The 22354-nt window shown below is 44.9% G+C and overlaps 1 protein-coding gene across 1 annotated transcript in view; it reads right to left on the bottom strand.

The window, feature by feature from the left end:
* LOC139581496 (X-linked interleukin-1 receptor accessory protein-like 2) overlaps positions 1–22354 on the bottom strand; it is a 431652-nt gene that overhangs the window by 75511 nt on the left and 333787 nt on the right. The window contains exon 6 of the mRNA XM_071411312.1: positions 19479–19553. Within this exon, the coding sequence (XP_071267413.1) occupies positions 19479–19553 (75 nt within the window). The remainder of the gene's footprint in view (positions 1–19478; positions 19554–22354) is intronic.

Consider the following 22354-nt stretch of genomic DNA (forward strand, 5'->3'; position numbering starts at 1 on the left):
GTATAATCTTCATTTTCACATTGGGGTTCCTGAGTGGCGTAGTGGTCTAAGACACTGCATCTCAGTGCAAAAGGCGTCACTGCAGTACCTGGTTTGAATCCAGGCTGCATCACATCTGGCCGTGATTGGGAGTCCCATAGGGCGGTGCACAATTGGCCCAGTGTCGTCCGGGTTTGGCCGGGGTAGGCCGTCATTGTAAATAAGGAATTGTTCTTAACTGACTTGCCTAGTTAAATAAAGGTTAATTACATTTTTTTAAATCACACCATGAGCCTCCTAAGGGTCTGACAGGGATTTCAATTGAATAAAAATCTAATTTCACTCAGTATCCTTTGGTTTTGGAAGAGAATTTTGCGGCATTGTTTAAAAAAAACTTAGATATGGCCCCTGCCAAAGCTAACAATTCTAAATCAATGTTGCATAAACTGTGACGTTATACTGGTGTTCCATACCAATATATTACTGTTGTCAGATTAAAGCATAATCCATCATGTCTGATGGGAATGGAACAGGACACAAACCCTCAACTAAAATAATTAGTAAATCATACACTCAAACTACATTTACAGGTCAGAAGGTCATTCAAGGGTTTATGCCACAAATTATTAATTGTTCATGTCAGACATGATTTATGGAAAGAACATTTGTGGTTGCAACACTTTACCTGAGACTGCTCCATCAAGGCCATATCTGTCCAAACAGAACAAACATGACCATTTCCTCTAAAGTAGACAGTCACTCCTGAACACCAAAGCTCTTAAAGCGCAAAGACAACCAAACCACACACTGACAACCCTGGAGGTCATACATGACGTGATGTATGATGTAAAAGTATTGTCAAATCACTATCAGTCAGTTGTGTACTTTTTGACATTGAATCTTTGACAATACTTTTACATCTCACTAAGTCTACGCCAAGTCACCAACTAATCAGTTAAGCACAGCTAGCGTCATGTATGACCTCCAGGGTTGTCAGTGTGTGGTTTGGTTGTCTTTGCGCTTTAAGAGCTTTGGTGTTCAGGAGTGACTGTCTACTTTAGAGGAAATGGTCATGTTTGTTCTGTTTGGACAGAACCTATAGGTAAAATATCGATTAGTTACAACAGTACTAGCTACTAGCTCGTTTTTTTTTACCACACTCTGTAAACGTCTGTATGATATTTCTGATCTTCAGTATGTTGCCTGTGGGTACTGTACGTGTCATGCTGTCTCCTCAGAGCTCACAGAAAGGTCATTAACATGAGGCCTTAAAAGCAGTGTGCTGAATCTCACTTCACACGGATAGCTGGATAAGCCTGCCAGACTCCCTACTACATACCCATATATAATTTTACCCTATTGTCAGAGAACACCAAATGAGTCTGAATGAACGGTAAAAAGGGTATTTTACGAGTTTAGTGCCACATCTGAGTTTAGTGCCACATCCTACAAATGCAAGGAAAAAGGTATCATGTAACTTCAATAAGGTGTTTATTCATGACACGGCTAGGCATAAAGAGCCTCTTCTGCAGCTTTCAACACTAAAAACGGTCAGCATTTGCATTTTAAAAGAACACCTGTGATAGGCATAAATGTGTTCTGAAACAAACCGTGCAAATAGCTTGACATTTTCACTTAGCTTGTCGTCCTTTCAAAGGGAGCTGTTGGAGCGGCACAATCGACTGCTGTACTGCACTGGCCTGTCAGGTGGATGGGTCACCTGCTCCGCCCTGCAATATGCCGTGATGTAGCTAACCCAGCTCCCCATACCGCTGTGTGTGTTAATACAGAGAGGCTGCCTGTATCTGGTGCTCAGGTTGCGCCACAGAGTTACCTTTGACCCCAGGACTAGCCCATGCCCAATACCCATTCCCTGGGCACCATGCCATTTATCTAATACCCACCCACTCTGGAATAGTGCACAAAAAGTTGATTGCTCTCGCACAGGGTGACAGACAGGTCATTTAATTCCATTATATTTCCTGTGTTCTTTTCAGTCAAAGGATATAGAAAGATTTGGGAGATTTACTTGCAGCTGGGAGACCTGGGGGAGGGTGAGTGATCCTGGTGATGAGCTTGACTAGCCATTAAGGCCTCCTGCAACGCAAACTGACTGATAGAGAAGTGGCGTGTGTGTGTGTGTTGTGTGTGTGTGTGTGTGGTGGGTGGAAGAGGATAAACCGATGTGGGAGGAGGGTCCGATTCAAACATCTGTCAAAGAGGTTGATGGTGCTAACCCCCATTAAAAGTGTTACACTGAAGGATAAATGTAAATAAACAAATGCTAACCATATTCATAAACAACATAGTAACACATCATGCAGGATGTAACAAGGTAGAGACAGTGGAACTACATCTGAAGATAGTACTTTACACACTCTATCATAGCAATTAAAGACAGCTGGGAACTTCAACATATCTGGCCACAGAGGTGATTTTCATGAGTTAATTTCCCACATGTCAATGACTGTGATAGAAGAGCTAGCTATTTCCCATCCATACACAATACACACGGTCTCCTCCGCACTCTAGATGAGTGGCTGTATACTTAGCAGGCAGCGCACGCAACATGAAAGGACTTGGAAGGTTGGACTTCTTTACGCATCCCTCATAGAGCTCTCATGGCTGCTCTCTGTGCTGCTGAGGAGAGAAGCCCCTGTCACGGCATCACAAGTCATTAAAACACTAATTAGCTGCCTTTCTTCTTCTATTACTGGCCATCCGACTGGTGCATCTGTAAACTAACAGCAGACACAGAGAGAGCCTGTCTAGCAACCAGGAGAAAAACATACATATACGATACTGAATAATGATGTTTTTCAGATGTTAAGAGGGTAATTAGTATTTATCAAGGCTTTGAAGACAGTGGCTTAATTATGGACGAAAGAGAACGTACAGTAGGTCTGACTGACACGACAAATGAGGTTCATTACAATGCTAGGTTGAGGTTCACACTCTTTATATGACCGAGAGAGATAACACATTTTAATTGAATTGCTGAAAGTCATTATGGACTATGGTCATGGGCAGTAGCCGATGTGCTCTATCCTTTTGTATTTGTATTTATTATGGATCCCCATTAGCTGCTACCAAAGCTGCAGCTACTCTTCCTGGGGTCCAGCAAAATGAAGTTTACACAATTTTAAAAACATACAATACAATCACAGATTCCATAACACACGGTGTGCCCTCAGGCCCCTACTCCACAACAAACACATATCTACAGTACTAAATCCATGTGTATGCATAGTGCGTATGTTATCGTGTAAGTGTGTGTGTGTATGCATGTGTCTGTGCCAATGTTTGTGTTGCTTCACAGTCCCCGCTGTTCCATAAGGTGTTTTTTAATCTGTTTTTTTTATTTTTATATACTTTTACTGCTTGCGTCAGTTACTTGATGTGGAACAGAGTTCCATGTAGTCATGGCTCTATGTAGTACTGTGTGCCTCCCATAGTCTGTTCTGGACTTGGGGACTGTGAAGAGACCTCTTGTGGCATGTCTTGTGGGTTACCCCATGGGTGTCCGAGCTGTGTGCCAGTAGTTTCGAGAGACAGCTCAGTGCATTCAACATGTCTCATTAATAAAAGTAGTGATGAAGTCAATCTCTCCTCCACTTTCAGCCAGGAGAGACTGACATGCATATTATTAATATTAGCTCTCTGTGTACATCCAAGGGCCAGCCGTGCTGCTCTGTTCAGAGCCAATTGCAATTTTCCTAAGTCCTTTTTTGTGGCACCTGACCACACGACTGAACAGTAGTCAAGGTGCGACAAAACTAGGGCCTGTAGGACCTGCCTTGTTGATAGTGTTCTTAAGAAGGCACAGACTCGCTTTATTATAGACAGACTTCTCCCCATCTTAGCTACTACTGCATCAATATGTTTTGACCATGACAGTTTTTAATCTAGGGTTACTCCAAGCAGTTTAGTCATCTCAACCTGCTCAATTTCCACATTATTTATTACAAGATTTAGTTGACGTTTAGGGTTTAGTGAGTGTTTTGTTCCCAATACAATGCGTTTAGTTTTAGAAATATTTAGGGCTAATGTAACGTTCCTGACCTGTTTTATGTTGTTTTTGTATGTGTATATGGTCAGGGCGTGAGTTTTGGGTGGGCAGTCTATGTTTTCTGTTTCTATGTTGGTTTTGGTTGCCTGGTATGGCTCTTAATTAGAGGCAGGTGTTTTGCGTTTTCCTCTAATTAAGAGTCATATTTAGGTAGGGTGTTCTCACTGTTTGTTGGTGGGTGATTGTCTCCTGTTTCGTCCATGTCTGTACCATACGGGACTGTTTGGCTGTTCGTTCGTTTTGATGTAGTCTATTCCTGTCCGTAAGTTCTACGTTTAGTTATGTAAGTTCATGTTCAGGTTTCGTCTACGTCGTTTTCTTGTTTTGTATTTTGTAAGTGTTTTGTTTTCGTGTTGCCGTCGTATTCAAATAAAGAGATGGCTTATTTCCCTACTGCTGCGTATTGGTCCACTGATCCTTCTCTCCTCTCCTCATCTGAGGAGGAGGAGGACAACAGCCCTTACAGAATCACCCACCAAACTAGGACCAAGCGGCAAGGGAAAGCTCAACTGAGCAACAAGGACTCCTGGACTTGGGAGGAGATCCTCAACGGAGAAGGACCCTGGGCTAAGGTGGGAGAGAATCGCCGCTCTCGGGAGGAGAAGGAGGCAGCCACAGCCCAGGAGCGCTGGTATGAGGAGGCAGCGCTGCGACGCGGTTGGGAGCCCGAGAGTCAGACCCAAACATTTCTTGGGGGGGGGCACACGAGGAGTGTGGCAAAGCCGGGTAGGATACCTGAGCCAACTCCCCGTGCTTACCGTGGAGTGAGAGAGCGTCGTACTGGTCAGACACCGTGTTATGCGGTAAAGCGCACGGTGTCCCCAGTACGCGTGCTTAGCCCAGTGCGGGCTATTCCACCTTGCCGCACTGGGAGGGCTAGGTTGGGCATCGAGCCAGATGTCATGAAGCCGGCCCAACGTATCTGGTCTCCAGTACGTCTCCTCGGGCCGGCATACATGGCACCAGCCTTACGAATGGTGTCCCCGGTTCGCCAGCATAGCCCAGTGCGGGCTATTCCACCTCGCCGCACTGGCAGGGCTACGGGCACCATTCAACCTGGTAAGGTTGGGCAGGCTCGGTGCTCAAGAGCACGTGTCCTCCTTCACGGTCCGGTATACCCGGTGCCACCTCCAAGTACCAGTCCACCGGTGGCAGGCCCCCGCACCAGGCTGTCTCTCCGGGTTCTCTCTCCAGCTGCTCCCACCTGTCCAGCGCTGTCAGAGCTTTCCTCCTCTCCAGCACAGCCAGTGCCTATACCACGCACCAGGCCTACTGTGCGCCTCAGCAGGGCAGAGTCGGCCGTCTGCCCAACGCCTTCTGCACTGCCTGTCTGCCCTACGCCGTCTGAACTGCCCGTCTGCTCTACGCCGTCTGAACTGCCCGTCTGCCCAGCGGCGCCTGAACTGCCCGTCTGCCCAGCGGCGCCTGAACTGCCCGTCTGCCCAGCGGCGCCTGAACTGCCCGTCTGCCCAGCGGCGCCTGAACTGCCCGTCTGCCCAGCGGCGCCTGAACTGCCCGTCTGCCCAGCGGCGCCTGAACTGCCCGTCTGCCTTATGGCGTCTGAACTGTCCGTCTGCCCAACGGCGCCTGAACTGCCCGTCTGTCATGAGCCTGCAAAGCTGCCCGTCTGCCATGAGCCTGCAAAGCCGCCCGTCTGCCAAGAGCCTACAGAGCCGTCCGCCAGACAGGAGCCGCTAGAGCCTTCCGCCAGACCGGATCAGCCAGAGCCTTCCGCCGGACCGGATCAGCCAGAGCCTTCCGCCGGACCGGATCAGCCAGAGCCTTCCGCCGGACCGGATCAGCCAGAGCCTTCCGCCAGACCGGATCAGCCAGAGCCTTCCGCCAGACCGGATCAGCCAGAGCCTTCCGCCAGACCGGATCAGCCAGAGCCTTCCGCCAGACCGGATCAGCCTTCAGAGCCGTCCAGCCAGGACCTGCCAGAGCCGTCCAGCCAGGACCTGCCAGAGTCCCTCAGCCAGGACCTGCCAGAGTCCCTCAGCCAGGACCTGCCAGAGTCCCTCAGCCAGGACCTGCCAGAGTCCCTCAGCCAGGACCTGCCAGAGTCCCTCAGCCAGGACCTGCCAGAGTCCCTCAGCCAGGATCTGCCAGAGTCTCTCAGCCGGGACCTGCCGCCCCTTATCCCGGTGCTGCCCCTTGTCCCGGTGCTGCCCCTTATCCCGGTGCTGCCCCTTATCCCGGTGCTGCCCCTTGTCCCGGTGCTGCCCCTTATCCCGGTGTTGGCTGTTCATTTAGGGGATGTTAGTTTGAGGGTGGTCATTGGGAGGGGAAGACAGAAGCGGGGAGTGACTATGGTGGTGTGGGGACAGCGTCCAGAGCCTGAGCCACCACCGTGGTCAACTGCCCACCCAGACCCTCCCCTGGACTTTGTGCTGGTGCGCCCGGCGTTCGCACCTTGAGGGGGGGGTTCTGTAACGTTCCTGACCTGTTTTATGTTGTTTTTGTATGTGTATATGGTCAGGGCGTGAGTTTTGGGTGGGCAGTCTATGTTTTCTGTTTCTATGTTGGTTTTGGTTGCCTGGTATGGCTCTTAATTAGAGGCAGGTGTTTTGCGTTTTCCTCTAATTAAGAGTCATATTTAGGTAGGGTGTTCTCACTGTTTGTTGGTGGGTGATTGTCTCCTGTTTCGTCCATGTCTGTACCATACGGGACTGTTTGGCTGTTCGTTCGTTTTGATGTAGTCTATTCCTGTCCGTAAGTTCTACGTTTAGTTATGTAAGTTCATGTTCAGGTTTCGTCTACGTCGTTTTCTTGTTTTGTATTTTGTAAGTGTTTTGTTTTCGTGTTGCCGTCGTATTCAAATCAAGAGATGGCTTATTTCCCTACTGCTGCGTATTGGTCCACTGATCCTTCTCTCCTCTCCTCATCTGAGGAGGAGGAGGACAACAGCCCTTACAGCTAACTTATTCCTTGCCACCCACTCTGAAACAAACAGCAGCTCTTTGTTGAGTGTTGCAGCCATTTCAGTCACTGTAGTAGCTGACGTGTATAGTGTTGAGTCATCCACATACATAGACACTCTGGCTTTACTCAAAGTCAGTGGCATGTCGTGAGTAAAAAAAATTAAAAAGCAAGGGGCCTAAACAGCTACCCTGGGGAATTCCTGATTCTAACTGGATTAAATTTGAGATGCTTCCATTAAAGAACACCATCTGTGTTCTGTTAGACAAGTAACTCTTTATCCACATTATAGCAGGGGGTGTAAAGCCATAACACATGTTTTTCCAGCAGCAGACTATGATCGATTATGTCAAAAGCTGCACTGAAGTCTAACAAGACAGCCCCCACAATCATATTGTCATCAATTTCTCCCAGCCAATCATCAGTCATTTGTGTAAGTGCTATGCTTGTTGAGTGTCCTTCCCTATAAGCATGCTGAAACTATGTTGTCAATTTGTTTACCGTGAAATAGCATTGTATCTGGTCAAACACAATTTCTTCCAGAAGTTTACTAAGGGTTGGTAACAGGCTGATTGGTTGGCTATTTGAGCCAGTAAAGGCGGCTTAACTATTCTTGGGTAGCAGAATGACTTTAGGTTCCCTCCAGGCCTGAGGGCACATGCTCTCTAGTAGGCCTAAATTGAAGATGTGGCAAATAGGAGTGGCAATATCGTCTGGTATTATCCTCAGTAATTTTCCATCCAGATTGTCAGACCCTGGTGGCTGGTCATTGTTGATAGACACCAATAATTGTTTCACCTCTTCCACACTGACATTACGAAATTCAAAAATACAATTCTTGTCTTTCATAATTTGGTCCAATAAACTTGAATGTGTAGTGTCAGTGTTTGTTGCTGGCATGTCATCCCCAAGTTTGCTTATCTTGCCAATGAAAATGTCATTAAAATAGTTTGCAGTGGGCTTTGTGATGAATTAAAATTCACCTTTATTATTCACCTTTATTTAACCAGGTAGGCTAGTTGAGAACAAGTTACAGCAAAGCAGTGTGACACAAACAACAACACTGTCACGACTTCGGCTGAGGTCGGATCTTCTCCTTGTTCGGGCAGCGTTCGGCGGTCGACGTCACCGGCTTTCTAGTCATCACCGATCCATGTTTCCTTTTTCCTTTTGTTTTGTCTTGATTACGCACACCTGATTTCTATTCCCTTATTATGTTCCTTATTTACCCTCTCGTCTACCTTTCTGTTTTGTCCGTGATTGTTTTGTGTTACCGTGTGTTGGAGGGTTTTCTCTATACGTTATGTTTCCTTGTTGGAGATATTCCGGTTTTGTATAATTTTTTGAGTAAAGACTTTTGTGTTTTTCTCAAACCTGTGTCCTGCGCCTGACTCAGACAACGAACCCAGCATTTTATCACAAACACATAGTTACACATGGAATAAACAAGTGTACAGTCAATAACACAATAGAAAAAAAAGAAAGTCTATATACAGTGTGTGCAAATGGCGTGAGGAGGTAAGACAATAAATAGGCCATAATAGTGAAGTAATTACAATTTAGCAAATTAACACTGGAGTGATAAATGAGCAGATGATGATGTGCAAGTAGAAATACTGGTGTGCAAAAAAGCAGAAAAGTAAATAAAAACAATATGGGGATGAGGTAGGTAGATTGGGTGGGCTATTTGCAGATGGGCTATGTACAGCTGCAGCGATCGGTTAACTGCTCAGATAGCAGGGAAATGTAAGTCTCCAGCTTCAGCGATTTTTGCAATTCGTTCCAGTCATTGGCAGCAGAGAACTGGAAGGAAAGGCGGCCAAAGGCGGTGTTGGCTTTGGGTATGACCAGTGAGATATACCTGCTGGAGCACGTGCTACGGGTGGGTGTTGTTATCGTGACCAGTGAGCTAAAATAAGGCGGAGCTTTACCTAGCATAGACTTATAGATGACCTGGAGCCAGTGGGTCTGGCAACGAATATGTAACGAGGGCCAGCCGACTAGATATACAGGTCACAGTGTTGGTATAAGGGGCTTTGGTGACAAAACGGATGGCACTGTGATAGACTGCATCCAGTTTACTGAGTAGAGTATTGGAAGCTATTTTGTAAATGACATCGCCAAAGTCGAGGATCGGTAGGATAGTTTTGGTTTAGTCAGTTTTACGAGGGTATATTTGGCGACGTGAGTGAAGGAGGCTTTGTTGCAAAATAGGAAGCCGATTCTAGATTTGATTTTGGATTGGAGATGTTTAATGTTAGTCTGCAAGGAGAGTTTACAGTCTAGCCAGACACCTAGGTATTTGTAGCTGTCCACATATTCTAAGTCAGAACCGTCCAGAGTAGTGATGCTAGTAGGGCAGGTGGGTGCGGGCAGCGAACGGTTGAAAAGCATGCATTTGGTTTTACTAGCGTTTAAGAGCAGTTGGAGGCCACAGAAGTAGTGTTGTATGGCATTGTAGCTCGTTTTGAGGTTAGTTAACACAGTGTCCAAAGAAGGGCCAGATGTATAGAGAATGGTGTTGTCTGCGTAGAGGTGGATCAGGGAATCACCCGCAGCAAGAGCGACAACATTGATATATACAGAGAAAAGAGTCGGCCCGAGAATTGAACCCTGTGGTACCCCCATAGAGACTGCCAGAGGTCAGGACAACAGGCCCTCCGATTTGACACACTGAACTCTATCTGAGAAGTAGTTGGTGAACCAGGCGAGGCAGTCATTTGAGAAACCAAGGCTATTGAGTCTGCCAATAAGAATACGGTGATTGACAGAGACGAAAGCCTTGGCCAGGTCGATGAAGACGGCTGCACAGTACTGTCTTTTATCCATGGCGGTTATGATATCGCTTAGTACCTTGAGCGTGGCTGAGGTGCACCCGTGACCAGCTCGGAAACCGGATTGCACAGCGGAGAAGGTACGGTGGGATTCGAAATGGTCAGTGATCTGTTTGTTCACTTGGCTTACGAAGACTTCAGAAAAGGCAGGGCAGGATGGATATAGGTCTGTAACAGTTTGGGTCTAGAATGTCACCCCCTTTGAAGAGGGGGATGACCTCGGCAGCTTTCCAATCTTTAGGGATCTCGGACGATATGAAAGAGAGGTTGAACAGACCGGTAATAGGGGTTGCAACAATGGCGGTGGATAATTTTAGAAAGAGAGGGTCCAGATTGTCTAGCCCAGCTGATTTGTACGTGTCCTCTTTCAGAACATCTGCGATCTGGATTTGGGTGAAGGAGAAGCTGGGGAGGCTTGGGCAAGTAGCTGCGGGGGGTGCGGAGCTGTTGGCCGGGGTTGGGGTAGCCAGGAGGAAGGCATGGCCAGCCGTTGAGAAATGCTTATTGAAATTCTCGATTATTGTGGATTCATCGGTGGTGACAGTGTTACCTAGCCTCAGTGCAGTGGGTAGCTGGGAGGAGGTGCTCTTATTTTCCACGGACTTTACAGTGTCCCAAAACCTTTTGGAGTTAGAGCTACAGGATGCAAATTTCTGCTTGAAAAAGCTAGTCTTTGCTTTCCTGACTGACTGCGTGTATTGGTTCCTGACTTCCCTGAAAAGTTGCATATTGCAGTTTGAATTTTAATCCTGAGTGGGCAGCTTGATGATAGCCAGTCAATATTTAAATCACCCAGAAAATATACTTCTCTGTTGATATCAGATACATTATCAAGCATTTCACACATATTATTCAGATACTGACTGTTAGCACTTGGTGGTCTATAGCAGCTTCCCCAAGAATGGGCTTTAGGTGAGGCAGATGAACCTGTAGCCATATTACTTCAACAGTATTTAACATTAAATCGTCTCTAAGCTTTACAGGAATGTGGTTCTGAATGTAGACCGCAACACCACCTCCGTTGGCATTTGTCTTTTCTGTAGATGTTAGAAACATGTATTGCTACCACTGTATCATCAAAGGTATTATCTAAGTGAGTTTCAGAGATTGTCAGAATATGAATGTCATCTGTTACAAGCAAGTTATTGACTTCATGGACCTTGTTTCTTAGGCTACATACAGTTGAAGTCGGAGGTTTACATACACTTAGGTTGGAGTCATTAAAACTAGTTTTTCAACTCCACAAATGTCTTGTTAACAAACTATAGTTTTGGCAAGTCGGTTAGGACATCTACTTCGTGCATGACACAAGTAATTTTTCCATAAATTGTTTACAAACAGATTATTTCACTTATAATTCACTGTATCACAATTCCAGTGGGTCAGAAGTTTACATACACTAAGTTGACTGTGCCTTTAAACAGCTTGGAAAATTCCAGAAAATTATGTCATGGCTTTAGAAGCTTCTGATAGGCTAATTGATATAATTTTTGATATTTTTGATATTGATATAATTTGAGTCAATTGGAGGTGTACCTGTGGATGTATTTCAAGGCCTCCCATCAAATCTCAGTGCCTCTTTGACATCATGGTAAAATCAAAAGAAATAAGCCAAGACCTCAGAAAAACAATTGTAGACCTCCACAAGACGGGTTCATCCTTGGGAGCGAGTTACAAACGCCTGAAGGTACAACGTTCATCTGTACAAACAATAGTACGCAAGTATAAACATCATGGGACCACGCAGCCGTCATACCGCTCAGGAAGGAGATGCGTTATGTCTCCTAGAGATGAACATACTTTGATGCGAAAAGTGCAAATCAATCACAGAACAGCAGCAAAGGACCTTGAGAAGATGCTGGAAGAAACAAGTACAAAAGTATCTATATCCACAGTAAAACGAGTTCTATATCGACATAACCTGAAAGGCCGCTCAGCAAGGAAGAAGCCACTGCTCCAAAACTGCCATAAAAGAGCCAGACTGCGGTTTGCAACTGCACATGGGGATAAAGATCATACTTTTTTTGAGAAATGTCCTCTGGTCTGATGAAACAAAAATAGAACTGTTTGGCCATAATGACCATCGTTATGTTTGGAGGAAGAAGGGGGAGGCTTGCAAGCCGAAGAACACCATCCCAACCGTGAAGCACGGGGGTGGCAGCATCATGTTGTGGGGGTGCTTTGCTGCAGGATGGACTGGTACACTTCACAAAATAGATGGCATCATGAGGCAAGAAAATTATGTGGATATATTGAAGCAACATCTCAAGACATCAGTCAGGAAGTTAAAGCTCGGTCGCAATTGGGTCTTCGAAATGGACAATGACCCCAAGCACACTTCCAAAGTTGTGGCAAAATGGCTTAAGGACAACAAAGTCAAGGTATTGGAGTGGCCATCACAAAGCCCTGACTTCAATCCCATAGAAAATGTGTGGGCAGAACTGAAAAAGCGTGTTCGAGCAAGGAGGCCTACAAACTTGACTCAGTTACACCAGCTCTGTCAGGAGGAATGGGCCAAAAATCACACAACTTATTGTGGGAAGCTTGTGGAAGGCTACCCGAAATGTTTGACCCAAGTTAAAGAATTTAAAGGCAATGCTACCAAATACTAATTGAGTGTACGTAAACTTCTGACCCACTAGGAATGTGATGAAAGAAATAAAAGCTGAAATAAATCATTCTCTCTACTATTATTCTGACATTTCACATTCTTAAAATAAAGTCGTGATCCTAACTGACCTAAGACAGTGAATTCTTACTTGGATTAAATGTCAGGAATTGTGAAAAACTGAGTTTAAATGTATTTGGCTAAGGTGTATGTAAACTTCCGACTTCAACAGTATGTTAATATGGGCTATTTTTAGCACTTTTCTGGGTTGCTTGATTGTTTTTAATGCTTTGCTGGGAAGCTTATCAGAGGTAGACTTACTCATGTTATTTACATTGGAGCTGATAGTGCAGGGTGAGCTGCATGAAGTGGTCTTCCTACTACTGCACACCACCTCAGTACTAACTCTGGTTTATAGGCTCATGATTACTGCTTACAATAGCTGTAGGATAAACAGATATATTCGGTGCAATTAGGGGTACATAAATTAAATTACTTACATTGTGTTTGCCAATCCCCCTAAGATCATGTACATTGATGCAGCATTATGACAACTCATTGTCACAATGGTAGGGATTAACTGAGCTGGTCTTGGATCATTTACCAGTCATTGTTTCAACGCTGCCTTGAAATGCGTGGACAGAGTCCAGAAGCCAAGATGATTTGGATGGACTCCGTCATTCCTGTAGAGTATCTTCAATTTCCAGAAGGTGTCAAAGTTATCAATAAAAGTGACTCCAGCAGAGCTACAGTAGTCTTTTAGCCAGATGTGTAATGCCAGCAGTCTGCTGAATCTTTCACACCCGTGGCCCAACGATGGTACTGGACCTGAAATTATTGGCAGTTTTTTGGAGTATTTTATTGCTAAAATCAGTTCTTTAAAATCCATTTTCAAATGATCCGAGCTAGCCCTCCTGATGTCGTTTGACCCCACATGGACTACGACAGTGTCAGCTCCCGGCATCTGTGGTAGAACAGTCAGAAGCAGCCTTGTTATGTCTTGTACTCGTGCTCCTGGGTAGCACAGGGTTTTGGCCTTGGGGACCGATATGTTTCTCACCATAGAGCTGCCTATGATGACAGCTGATGATGTTGAATGGGCCGGTCTCTCAAGCAGCCTCACGGTCTAGTGAGCTCCGAGGATCTGAACTCGAGGTAAAAGCCACCGGAGAGGGAGACAGAGCCGAGGACGAAGACGCAGGTACCTCCGGATCTGATCTTGAATGGGAAGCCACCAAGGACGAAGGCGCCAGAACCTCTGGATCCAGAGCGGCAAAGCTGTTTCTGGTCTGTGTCAGTTCCAGGCTCAACATTTCCATGGAGACCCCCGTTGCCAGAGGATGCCTTCTTCAACTTCCACGGCGAGTGACGTACCTCCTTGGCTGGTTGGTTGGGTCGAGATCAGCTTCGTTCTCCAGGGAAGGGGGAGACCCCTTCGGGGATGGATCCCTGCCTAGCACCAGCCAGTCGGCTGTGGAGAGCCGACACGGCTGCGGTCCACCAGACCAGAGCGGCGTCCGGTTACTGGGGTGGAAGTGAAAGAAAAAGTAGGTGGGTGTGGGTTCCCCAGTAGCTTATGTAGTTTTGCAGTTGCTACATTGAAAGTCAGCGCGGTCCACATTGTCCAGGAACAAAGCAAAGTAAACACAGCTCCTGCAATGCTGGAAACATTCAATAACGGACTCCATTTGAGACCGCCGAGCCAACTAGGCTAGCTGGGCTTTCGCGTCTCTCTCCCTATAAGGAATCTGGCAGGATCCCGGGACAGATAGCAGCGCTCACAGAAATTTTGACCAACTGAGCCGCACGATTCAAAATAAAATAAAAGTATATAAAAACAGCTTTAAAACCGAGGTCTTAAATTTAGGTTTCAGCGTTCGACAGCATTCAACAACAACAAACATACGTCGCACTCTGATGACGTGCTTTCATTTTAGCAAACTGCCATGTGGAGTTTATCTTTGACTGACTAGAGAGAAGTCATGAGGAATGGGACCTCCTTGGGGCTCCATACACCAGCTTCGCAATCTTTAATTATAGAAAGACCAAGACAGCTAAACAATTGAAATATTCCCCCTGCAATTAGAATGATACTGTGATATCCTGTTGGCTATTGTCCATGCCTTGCTGCACAGCAAATTTGAGATCAGAATTTTAACACTCACAGTGTAAAATGTAACACTTTCTTAGAAATTACATGTGACCCCCCGAAATATTGTTAAACTAACACTTTTCAAAGTAACACCCCTGTGTTGGAGTTTTGGATCCGTAACACCATGGGTGTTGCAAATGCCAACTTAAATTACACTTTATTAAAGCTGATGATGTTACACTTTTTTAGTGTTAGGGAATAACACAAGTGGTGTTACAGTATTTTTGTGGGGGGAGGGGCAACATTGTAGGTTGTAAAGTCTTATTTGCATATTTCCCAGCATGCCTTTCAAGTGAATGTCACAGATATGGCTGTGTTTGTTTGTGACAGAGACATGGTTGTTGCATTCAATAACTTCTAGTCCTAAAGCCTTTACCAAGTGAATGCCTAAGTGAATTTGTTTGAATTCAAAGTAAACCCTTAATGGCCATATATTGTACATTTCACAAGGCCTTTACTTATGGCCTATTTATCCTACATTTTGTGGTCTGGAAATGTTGTCTCATGGTCCACATCAGACCTCCAAGTCACAATATGCTGCTTTATGAAGTGATTAGTAATTCCTGTCGGATATCCAACAACTACAATAGTTTATCACCCACAACCTGCATTCCGAATGACTGATGGAGGTCTTGATAACCAAGCCTACCTAAATCATCTAAACTGGATGAACCATCTCAGTAACAGGTGTAATAAACTCAACCCCTTACAGATTGGATTAGTTTATAAAAATGTAAGTTATTTGTCTTTGTATAGTAATAATAATAATATATAATACATGCATCTGTGCATGCAGAAACATGCATATATTAAAACTATTCTAAAAATCTACCTGCAAAAAAGCATTCTGGGAAGAATGACAATGAGGCCCCTCCCACGTCTTTTTCACTCAGAGAGTTAACGTAAATGAACTAACACAGTCGAGTAACAACAACACCACACAGTGTTGATTCCACTGTAATTTAAATAACACTTCATTTATTCAGTGCACGTGGAGTCAATTTCAATCCCACTGGTGTTAACCCCACTAGAATCAACACTGAGATATAACACTCAACACTTTTACCTTTAAACCGAGATTTTAACACTTGCAAATTTGCTGTGTGCCTTGTTATTGTAGACAGAAAATCAGCAGACCTTTCTGAAACAGTCACAAAAAAAGTGACAGCTTTAATTGGCAAGTATATTTTGGGAAACAGAATGACATTAAAATGCAACTGTAGATGTGGGTTTTGGAATGAAACATGCATGATGATCACTGTCTTTGTTCTTCCTTGGCTTGATCATCTTTTTTCTACTCATAAATCCTCATACATTTGATATACTACTGTGGCCTACACACATTGTTTGAAACAAATGAAAATATACCATATATGGCAACTTCAAAGTTAAACTGGCATTAAAAGTACATCATCAATTTAACAAATCACTCTCGAATCAGCAATATGCTGGGCCTCAGATTCAGAAAGCCCACTCAAATCAACAAAGCTATGGCTTTATATAGAGCCTTTTATTGTGAGAGTTATGTCAAAGGAATTTATGTTTCTAAATATAGGGTTCTGGTTATACTCTAGCTCGAAGCAGAGGAATGAGCCACTGCTAGAGGCTAACATGGGAATAAACACACTGCAAACACACCCAAAACAATGATCTGAAGGCAAAGCTAATTTTACTGCCATAATACCCTGTGGTTTATCAATGTTAAGTATTATGTCTTGATTCTGTAGTACTCAGATACACACAGGGGGATTCTGTCCCTGTCCTCTCATTCTCTCCCCCTCCCTTCAATTCAGAAGCAAAAACAGCTCATTAACATATGTATGGGTCTTGCAACCAACTCTGATGACAATTGATAGTGAGAGAGAGATGTTCCTTCTCAGAGCACCATCGCTCTGCCATTACTCATTCTGATTCTCAGCTCTCTCTGCACTCAACGGGATGATTCCTGTCACTCTTGGGGTATTTATATCAAGCATAAATACCCAGACACTGCATTACAGAGACATATTTGATGAAACTGAAGTGCCAAGCAGAAGCAGGAGATGCTGGAGCCATGCTCGGTGCTCTGTGGGAGAACTGAAGGCATCACATAACTGGAATGGCCAACGTGAGGATGACACTGTCCGTTTGTCATCGACCCTGTGATTAGATCAAGGTGAATAAGAAGGAATGTGGCGTTCAATCAACATCGCTATTTATGATCTGCCATTTTGGGTTATTGCACACCGGACGTCAAGACAACCTATATAAGGATTTTCCTCATGATATGACATTAACGCAAAAACAATATTCCCTTTTCTGATGAATAATGTGCTTTCCTGGAATATCGTGCTAACACTCCCCCCTCTCTCCCTCCCCACCCCTCCCCTCCCACTGTGGATCCATCCAGTCAGAAGCCTGAGTGTAATCTCAGAAGTTGTGTCTTAATATGGCCTCTCCTCTCGTCCTCCTCTGCTGAAGGGTCCCTCCACAGCGTGAGGCTGTCCATGGAGAGTAGGCAGATCCACAGACGCACAGCATCTCTCTCCTCTCCTCAGTCCTTTATTGTGTCACTCCTCTCAGATGCTCCGGCGGCTAATCAGGCGCCATGGGGATAATAATAGGTCCTTCTCGTGTAAAGGATACGGGGGTGCTGATTTCTATGGAGCTATTAAATCTTCCCTGCACTTAGCGTCTCCTCAGCTAATAAACACTGACAGCTGTGGCCTAATGGTCCAGCCGCCAGAACTCACCACAGCGCCCGCCGCACAACAATTAATTACCAATTTTGTGGGGCTACAGGTTCTTGTCAGGGAGCCCTTTCCTTTTTAAGGGGGCATTGCTGTTTTTCCCATTTGAAGAGAAGCAGTTAAAACCTCATTTTTTATTTGATTAGATGGGGATTGGATATGATACTGCGCACGTGTGAAAAAGGACTTCATTCAAACTGTTAGGTCTCTTGAAACATAAATAAGCATGCTTGCTGAGAATGTCACAATTACATTAACAGACTGGGTATAGTCATGGCTGAATGTTGGTGGTAACAGATTTGTACATATCATTTTGTTATTAGCGTGCCCAGCTCAGTGTAAATGACCAGCGCCCCAGAGGGAGAATGGATGCTTCAGACCAATGCTTCATCTCCTTCAAGCAGCCCATTCCCTGTTCCCTCTCTCGTCTTCATTCACACAAATTGCTTAACATAAAATAGCCTTTTTTTCATATCAAATAGTAAAACTCAATACAAAATCCTTGTACCCATTGCAGAATGTGAAAATAATAACAACATAAATCAAGAGAAGTTGACAATATTGTAGGAGCAAGTAGCATCATTATATTCTAAGTTAACAGGGGCTCTATCTCCAGATGCCCAGACACTCAGTAAATCCTGATGCGCACGGATGGAATGTCTGTGACAGAAGGTATGAAATCCATTGTAGGGAGCAGGGGGCTTGCTGGATGAGAGAGATTTATGCTGTGTTATACAGACTGCTAACTCTATTAAGGTTAATTGGGTTGGGGCTGCTCGACTCTTCATCCTATCAGAAATATTATAACCACGCAGAGAAAGGTAACGCAGTAAGGATATTTATTGTTCCCTACAGAGCCTTCAGACACATGAAAAAGTCACTGTGTTCAATAGGAAGAACTGCGATTTAATGTCCTGGCTGGGTTGTAAAGCAAGGCATAAGGTCCAGTTTGTGTAGTATCCATAAAGCTACTATGCATGCTTAGTTAACTGTTTTTTTTTGATACTGGGGAAAAATACACATAATTTAAGAAACAACCTAACAGCCTCTAGCAAGACCACTGAACAGTGAACACTGGGGGTAATTGGTGTTCCAAGTGCCAATCACCCAATAAACACAACCTTGGCTTAAAGTAGACAATTACCGTATCTGTAAAGTTAGGCTAACAAAAACCCAAATGAAACACAGTAAAATGACATGTGAACACTGCACGAGGCAATAGAGCGCTAGTCCAACAGTCATCTCGGAGCCAGCTGATAAGTGAAGTGTATTATTTAAATACCAAAAGGTGAAGTAGAAGAAGAGGAAGAAGAATCTCCTTGGCTCTTCAGCTGTCTCCTCCCAGTCTCTGTGTTGATGCATGTGAAATAATGGCCTACAATTTACCCTGACTCGACAGCTTAAATATGCCTTCCTCACACTTGTTTTGTTATTGTCAACTGGCACTGAGCTCCAGAGTAAGATTTGAATAGTGTTTGTATATTTCGCAGGCAGGGCTTTTTGCATGGCTAGTGTTGAAAGCACACTGTAGTATGAATATGTGGTGGTAATGTTCTGGTAAAATGTTTAAAATTGAGTGTAATGTACACAGATTTCAAATAATTGTGTTGTTTTCTCTGATCCCAGTGGATTTGGGCCCTCCTATTAAAACGGCTACAGTACATTGTGTAAGGAGAATGAGCTGAGAGTTTGGAGAATGAGAGGTTGGTGACGGCCGGGCACCTCCCCCAGGTTAGAACAAGTACATCATTAAATATGGACAGAGGGTCAGGGGAATCCTGCATGCCAGTGTTGCTGCTGTGTTCTGTTCTCTCTGCCTGCCTTATGTATTACACTTTCTATTAGCCCCCAGATTTATGTATAGCAAATTCCCCCAAAGGCATATTTGGCTGATTGCAACACCTCCTTTTAATGGGGTTGACTGAGGCATTGGAATGCAGTGGTGGTGATCACTCGGCTGCTTTTCAGTAGAGGACATTCCAACAAACAGAGCTCCAAAACTATATTGACATAGCCATGGTCCTGTATCCCCAGCCAAAAGGCACTGCAGTAAAATGTGTTTTGAAGAACGGGCCAGCCCGGTTGGAGAGAAAGCAGCAAGGAGCCCCTGACTGTTGCAGTCTATAATTACACTTGTCTGCTCTATGGAGAGGAGAGAGTTAGCACCGGCCCCATGGGGAAGACTTACCCGGTTGGACATCTATAACACTGGTCTGTCTCTCCGTGGGGAACAGGACCTTTGGGGGTCTGGTTGTGAGGAGAGCTGCAAAAGAACAAGCACACATTGAGAGGACAGACAGGGGGGAGAAAATAAACATATTGAAGATTACACAGCTTCTCTTAATGACTAATGTTGAGAAGATCAGTAATCCATGCAAATAGAATAGAGCTGTTTCAGTCCCAGCAAAACTCTTCCACAAACATAATTTACAAATGTCATTATATGATATACTGTAATCACTTAGCCTGTGGGAGCCCTAGCAATGAGTTTGATCATTTTAATCATCTTTAATCTTTTAAAGATTTAAGTACACACACACACACACACACACACACACACACACACACACACACACACACACACACACACACACACACACACACACACACACACACACACACACACACACACACACACACACACACACACACACACACACACACACACACACACACACACACACACACACACACACACACACACACAATTTCAGTCTGAGAACAGTAGAAGATGTGTAAATTAGAACCACTTTAGATCTCAAGAGACTTGTATTAGCAGGACAGTTAGCAGAGTATGGAATACAGCAGTGGGCTGAATAATGATGGGCCACTTTGATAATGTAAAAACTCTGTGGATTAATTACATAAAATCATCTAGAGATATGCTCTAAAAACATGTGAGCGCACTGAATTTATTTGATATCCTGGAGTTTAGTTAAGAGCAGTGAAATGTATCCTGTACTTTAGAACATACCCTGACAAATGTACATTATATAAGATACAGTATTTAAAAGCTGGCTGCACCTCATGGTATAGGGTTAGCTGGAGTATCTTTAGTGAAATATCATAACGTCAAACTATCATGTCTACAGTTTGAGGGAGCATAACACACTCTTGTCTTGGTGTATTGGTGATTGAACTGTATAGGTGACAGAACTGTATTGGTGACAGAACTGTGTTGGTGACAGAACTGTATAGGTGACAGAACTGTATAGGTGACAGAACTGTATTGGTGATTGAACTGTATTGGTGACAGAACTGTATAGGTGACAGAACTGTATTGGTGACAGAACTGTATTGGTGATTGAACTGTATTGGTGACAGAACTGTATTGGTGACATAACTGTATAGGTGACAGAACTGTATAGGTGACAGAACTGTATTGGTGACAGAACTGTATAGGTGACAGAACTGTATAGGTGACAGAACTGTATAGGTGACAGAACTGTATTGGTGACAGAACTGTATTGGTGACAGAACTGTATAGGTGACAGAACTGTATTGGTGATTGAACTGTATAGGTGACATAACTGTATAGGTGACAGAACTGTATAGGTGACAGAACTGTATTGGTGACAGAACTGTATAGGTGACATAACTGTATTGGTGACATAACTGTATTGGTGACACAAGCCTACCAGATGAGCTAAACTACTTCTACTTCTTGCTTTGAGGCAAATAACACTGAAACACGCATGAGAGCACCGGCTGTTCCGGACGACTGTGTGATCACGCTCTCCACAGCCGATGTGAGTGAGACCTTCAAACAGGTCAACATTCACAAGGCCGCAGGGCCAGACGGATTACCAGGACGTGTACTGCGAGCATACGCTGACCAACTGGCAAGTGTCTTCACTGACATTTTCAACCTCTCCCTGTCCGAGTCTGTAAAATCATTTTTTTTAAGCAGACCACCATAGTCCCTGTGCCCAAGAACACGAAGGTAACCTGCCTAAATGACTACCGATCGTAGCACTCACATCTGTAGCCATGAAGTGCTTTGAAAGGCTCGTCATGGCTCACATCAATACCATTATCCCAGAAACCCTAGACCCACTTCAATTTGCATACCGCCCTAACAGATCCACAGATGATGCAATCTCTATTGTATTCCACACTGCCCTTTCCCACCTGGATAAAAGGAACACCTATTTGAGAATACTATTCATTGACTACAGCACAGCGTTAAACACCATAGTGCCCTCAAAGCTCATCAATAAGTTAAGGACCCTGGGACTAAACACCTCCCTCTGCCACTGGATCCTGGACTTCCTGACGGGCCGGCCCCCAGGTGATAAGGGTAGGTAACAACACACCCGCCATGCTGATCCTCAACACAGGGGCCCCTCAGGGTTGCGTGCTCAGTCCCCTCCTGTACTCCCTGTTCACTCATGACTGCACGGCCAGGCACGACTCCAACACCATCATTAAGTTTGCCGATGACTCAACAGTGGTAGTCCTGATCGCCAACAACGACAAGACAGACTATAGGGAGGAGGTCAGAGACCTGGCCGTGTGGTGCCAGAAAAACAACCTCTCCCTCAACGTGATCAAGACAAAGGAGATGATTGTGGACTACAGGAAAAGGAGGACCGAGCACGTCCCCATTCTCATGGACGGGGCTGTAGTGGAGCAGGTTGAGAGCTTCAAGTTCCTTGTTGTCCACATCACCGACAAACTAACATGGTCCAAGCACACCAAGACAGTCATGAAGAGGGCACGACAAAATCTATTCCCCCTCGAGAGACTGAAAAGATTTGGCATGGGTCCTCACATCCTCAAAAGGTTCTACATCTGCACCATCGAGAGCATCCTGATGGGTTGCATCACTGTCTGGTATGGCAACCGCTCGGCCTCCGACTGCAAGGCACTACAGAGGGTAGTGCGTACGGCCCAGTATATCACTGGGGCCAAGCTTCCTGCCATCCAGGACCTCTATACCAGGCGGTGTCAGAGGAAAGCCCACAAAATTGTTGAAGACTCTAGCCAGCCTTGTCAGAGATGTTCTCTCTGCTACCGCATGGCAAGTAGTACCGGAGCGCCAAGTCTAAGTCCAAGGGGCTT

The sequence above is a fragment of the Salvelinus alpinus genome, chromosome 7 (genome assembly GCF_045679555.1).
Source record: "Salvelinus alpinus chromosome 7, SLU_Salpinus.1, whole genome shotgun sequence".
Taxonomy (NCBI): Eukaryota; Metazoa; Chordata; class Actinopteri; order Salmoniformes; family Salmonidae; genus Salvelinus; species Salvelinus alpinus.